Below are 5506 nucleotides of genomic sequence, written 5' to 3' on the forward strand. Positions count from 1 at the left end.
CAAGTAGGGCTGGGAAATTACTGAGAGACTCTCAGACACTCTGCGGTCCGAATGCTAAGAAGACTTTCAGCTAACTGAAGGCTTTTATCTGCTATTAAAAGTCACCTCCAGTAACGCTGACCTTGTTTTACTTGATTGCGTGCTCCTAAGATTACCGTCCGAGGCAAATCTGTTGGATTCTTTTGAAACGCCACACCTGACTCGGATCAAATTAGTTTTGTTATCGCTCGCCGCCGGAGGAGGAGGGCGATAATGTTCTTTCCCGTGAGCGTAATCAGCGTATCTCACGAACCACTGGACAAATTTTAATGAACCTTGCAAACAGTAATCATTGTATATACTTTTAGAACCGATTGACGTTTGGGGTCAACCTAAGTCAAGATGGCTGCTGCAGCCAACTCATCTTAAAAAACAAATGTGGCTGCAAATTAGCCAATTTTATAGATATTGAGCTCAGATTTTGCACGATAGTAGAAGAACATTATTCCCAACATATACTTTGATGACTATATTTTGCTCATACCTGTTAGTGCCAACCCTGTCTGTCTGTTAGCAAAATATTTCATGAATCCCTTGGACGCATTTTAACGAAACTCTCAGAAACGAGCATCTTCGGCGGATTAACTTTTGGAATCAACCCCATTTAAGATGGCTAATCGACATTAGGCAACGCAAAACTGGCTCAGGCATGCTGAGCTAAATCTGCTGTGGTAGTAGCTGAGAGTCATCCTCAACACTGCAGGAGATCCTGCATAACGGCTGCAAAGTAACATGGTTTTTACTTCAAATCCCTGGTCTGAAAGGTGGCGTGGACACGTGTTCCTCTTCTTTACAGAACAACCGCTGAGAAAGTTGAAGATGTTTTTTTAAAATGCTGGATGTAAAAAGTAATTGGTATTGAGTGTAATTTGTTATTTTGCGGAGTCACCGAAACACTGACATTCTTCTTTGTTGAGGATTGATCATTGCGTTGTGTTCATGACGTGCTGCTGCTGCTGCAGCCTGAAAGCAGCTGACACCAACAGGATCAACAAAAACCAGGATCAGGGGGGGGACAGGCGACGGGACGGCAGGAAGCACCGTGGGTCCGACCCCATCCTACGACCGAGACGTCGGTCCGATGCGATGGAGGCTGCAGAATGACTCCGCTGAAGTGAAATAAAACATCCCGAGCAGCCATGAAAGCAGAGAGGGAAACCAAATGATCCCAGAGGGGGAAAATCCTGCTGAGTTTATCCGAGCAAACACATCATGAGACGAGTCAACGAATTAACGCTCTACAGCACATGAGATGCACCGAATCCCGGATCCAGAAGCTGAAGGGTTGACAGGGAGAGCATTTCTAATACCATAAATATTATTATTATTACTAATTTCTATAGCAACTCAGCTGGAGAGACCCAGATCAAAAAATTCTTTTTAATTTCTAAGTCGAGATTAAATAAAATAATAATCCCACGAATAAAAGCCTCGGATTCCTTGATTGAACGCGTGCTTCCCTTTCTCCTTTCATGGCTGAATCCTAAACTAAGACCGTCTCGAGCTGAGAAATGAAAATAACATCATTGGATGTCACACTCACGTTACATTTTAGCTCAATATCTGTAAAACCGACTGAGCTGCAGCCATTTTTGTGTTGGCTAATGTCGAATAACCACCTTGAATTGGGTTGACTCAGTCGGAGACGTACCGCCAATGATTGATTTTTGAGTTTCATCCAGTTTTGTACATAATAATTACGTTTTAGCATCTGATAATTATGAGATACTATCTTATAATTATCACTTAGCAGTTCATAATTGTAAAATACTAAGTCATAATTATAAGATAGTATCTCATAATTATGGGAGAAAATAAAAAGCCCACTCCAAACAAATTTTAAACAGATATTTCTTAACCTTTTGTGGCCTCCGTAGCATCATGGGAGCGTTCAAAACCTGAGCACTTTCTTAAAAATACATTCAAAACCACTTTTCACATGCTGAAACATCAAACCTCAACAAATATCACTACTTCTAATAGTACTGCTTGCATTAAACGTAATGTAAAATGGAGAATAAAGTTTTTTAGATGCTCAGTAGGTCGAATTGTGGACCCAGACGCCTATATTTCTGCTGGTGTCACTTTGCCTTCAGTAATCTTCCAGTCATGGAGGAGCTGCAGCGCTCAGTCTGACGATGGCCGACGTAAGAGGCTTTATTTAAACGTTTATAATTAGTTTACTACAAATAAAGCTGCAAAGAAGGTTATAAAAACTAAATCTATTACGTCTCTTCTCTTCTTTCTTTTGTAAAGTTTTATGTTAAATGATTGTGAGGATTTCAGGTCTCCGCCGTTATCAGACCATCTTTTTAGAGATTGATTAACTATTAATTAAATTAAACAGTGCTTGAAGATATGAGGACTCTTTACCAGAGAGATTAATTCTGGTTGGAAATAAGATAGCGATCATCAGCCCTCCAAGAACTGCACCTCGGCTCAGAGTTGATATTTTATGTGAATTTAAAAGGTCTGCAACCCGCGGCTCTCGGGCCACACGTGGCTCTTTGGTCCTCCTGCAGCGTCTCTTTCTAGCTTTGATCAAAACTAACAGAAATTGTGAAAGATTTACATTCACCCCAACAGGAAACTCTACTTTCGGTAGCCATTTTCTGTCCAATTTTATGCAAACACGTGACTGAAATGTCTGTGAAAAAAAGGGATTCTAATAAAAACGAGGAAAGAACCGTACTTACCAGTTTGTTAGCCACTTCATTACGCAGCGTTCAGGCACACGGGGGGGGGGGACTTTTATCTAAAATTCAGCAGAAATTTAAACATTTTAACACTTTTGAGGGGGGAAAACTCAGAAAGTTAAATTTTGCACCTATATTGCAGATTTTATAAATGGCATAAATCACTGAAATAAGACATTCCACTAAAATAAGTAAAGTTGTTTTTCTAATAAGAACTAAGAAGGAAAGGCTCGACTTTCAAAGACCTTAATAAAGTTTAAATGAAGGTTTCTGCCATGACTACAAGAAAATATCACAAGTAAATATCCAACAAACTGGCCTAATCTTTATCTTCACTCTGATAATTTAACGTGTGCTTCATCATTTCAAACAGAAATGCATTTATTGTTCATTTTTCATAAATATATAAGCCGTACTCTTCAGTGTTTTTGGGGATTTTTCTGTCCTCACGTGTAAAACTGCCAATAAATGTTAACGATTTATTACAGATGTTTCATTTTACAACCTAATTAGCAACAGTTTTTACCTGTACTTTTAAAACACTTAACGAGTTGTGTTATCTTCACCTAAAACGTCGAGCATGCTCTGGATAAGTTTTATTCACGAGCAGAAGTGGATCTTTTGATTGTGAAGTCTGTTCCGGAGCAGCCACCGCCACATGTTCTGAAACCTCTGTCTGCGATCCTTGGCCTCGGTCTAACGTTAACTTTTATATTGGAATAAATATTGACTGTCAGGTGAACAGAGTGACAGTTATGATGGGGCTAATTTCATTCAACGCCCAATCAATATTCAGCAGTAAATCCAGGATAATTATCCACTGATGTTTACCCAGCATGTGCTCCATGCTGTGTATTACTCTGTAAATAAAGTGTGGCCCATCAGCTGTTCAGCTTCAAATGATGATTTGTGACACTTTCATTATATTGACAAAGGTTTTCACTCGTTTCCCTTCACATATGAACATGAGTGACTTCTCATTCTTAATCCATAGGGTTTAATATGATGTTAACCCATCCTTTGCAGCTTAGAGCTCCAACTCTTCTGGGAAGGCTTTCCACAGGTTTAGGAGTGTTTATGGTGTTTTGACCATTCTTCCAGAAGCTCATCTGTGAGGTCAGATGTGGAGCTCAGATCTGATGTGGTAGTAGCTGAGAGTCATCCACAACACATACTCTGTCATTTCTCAGCACGAGATGAAATTAACTCTTAAACGCTGTCCTGAAAGGCGGCGGGCGACGTGCATTCCCGCCCCCGCGATGATGGCAGGCCTTTAATTCACCTCTGTCATTGTGTGATTTAGGCATGACCTAATGTGCAAAGTGGTTTTACATTTCACATGGGAGGAGGAGGAGGAAGGAGGAAGCCCACCCCTGGCAGCTGACTGGTGGACCTTTAACGCAGCTGCAGCTCCTCATTCAGAGGCTGAGAGGAGCGGCGGGTGACCGGAGGAGGGACTCTGTTCAGGTGGGGGGGAGAGTGGTGGGAACCGGACTCAACCCTGCTCTGATCGCATTTTTTTGTGATTCCTACTGAGGGATTCTCCCGCTACCTGTGGTATCCGGGAGGGGAGAGTGCCGCCCTGGATGCAGACTGAGCGGATTGCGGCAGCCCGAGGCATCCTGAATGATCGGAGCTCAGCATCAGCACCAGCAGCAGCAGCATCATCATCATCAGCACCACCACCACCATCAGCAGCAGCAGCATCTCATTGTATGAAATGCGTCACCGCGGTCCGGTTCGCATATTTCAGCTCTCCGCTCACGGACTAGTTCCCCTACTGAGTATTTCATCAGGTAAGATTTCCAACATTTTTTTATCTTTGTTATTTTGTTTTTAGGTGGGGGAAGAAAAAATAAACCCACAGATGTGAGATCAAACTGATGCAGACGTTTATTATCCTTTGCGTAAAGCTGACTTTCTCGTCCGGAGACGCCGCCGGGTGCAGAGACTGATGCTTAATCTTCAGGCCTGATCGTTCCAGGAGATGATCTATTGTTCTGACATTAGAGGAATGTCCGCGTTTGTTTGTTTATTTATTTATTTGGTCTTTCCTGGTTTAGCCTATGCCGTTAATTGATTAATTAGGTCCAATTAATGTGTCCTGGATCTGCGTCCGGCTGAGCGGGTCACACCTGTGTCTTCTCCCCGGTGCAGGTAACCACATGCGCGGGCCGGCGTCACCGCGCTGAGCCCCCGGGGAGCACGAAGGGTACAGGGGTCAGAGAGGCACGCGACGACCGGCGGAGCGGATGACGGCCAGAGCCGCCGAGGCCCCGGGGCTGTCGGCGCCGCTGCACCGCTGCCGCGGAGGGTTCGAGGCCGGCAACGGCACCTGCGCGGAGCAGCTCGGCCTCCTGCCACCGTTCTCCTCCACCCTGGCGCTGCTCGTGCTGGTGGCCGCGCTCGTGGGCGTCGTCCTCGTCTCCCTGGCGACGTTCCACTTCCACAAGAGGAAGCTCCGGGACAGGAAGATCCGGCGCGCGCAGGAGGAGTACGAGCGCGACAGTCGCAGCCCCGCGCGCGCCGCCCGGCTGAGCGGCGAGCCCGCGAGGCCGTGCGTCATAGTGCGGCCGGCGCGGCGCGACGAGAAGCCCTCGCGCCGGAGCAGCACGGACAGCGGGCGCGCGGCGGCGGAGGAGGACGACAAACGGGCGCCGCGCGAGACAGTTCCTCTTGACTGTTAACTCAGAGAAACTTCAGGGAACGAGACTGTGGAATAAAGTGGAGAAGCAATAAGGCACAAAGACACCCCCCCCCCCCCCCCCCCC

General features: G+C 45.3%; 1 protein-coding gene across 1 annotated transcript; it reads left to right on the plus strand.

Moving 5' to 3' along the window:
* Nucleotides 1-4191: 4191 nt before the first annotated feature.
* LOC108238047 (uncharacterized protein C11orf87 homolog) lies at nt 4192-5500 on the plus strand. The gene is made up of 2 exons (XM_017419854.3): nt 4192-4531; nt 4893-5500. The coding sequence occupies exon 2, from the start codon at nt 4988-4990 to the stop codon at nt 5420-5422; it is 435 nt and encodes a 144-aa protein (XP_017275343.1). The 5' UTR covers nt 4192-4531; nt 4893-4987; the 3' UTR covers nt 5423-5500.
* The last annotated feature ends 6 nt before the right edge of the window (nt 5501-5506 follow it).

Source organism: Kryptolebias marmoratus, linkage group LG13 (assembly GCF_001649575.2).
Source record: "Kryptolebias marmoratus isolate JLee-2015 linkage group LG13, ASM164957v2, whole genome shotgun sequence".
Lineage (NCBI taxonomy): Eukaryota > Metazoa > Chordata > Actinopteri > Cyprinodontiformes > Rivulidae > Kryptolebias > Kryptolebias marmoratus.

What these genes read in the sequence shown, in the direction of transcription:
- LOC108238047 (XM_017419854.3), top strand. Translation starts at nt 4,988, where the DNA reads ATGACGGCCAGAGCCGCCGAGGCCCCGGGGCTGTCGGCGCCGCTGCAC.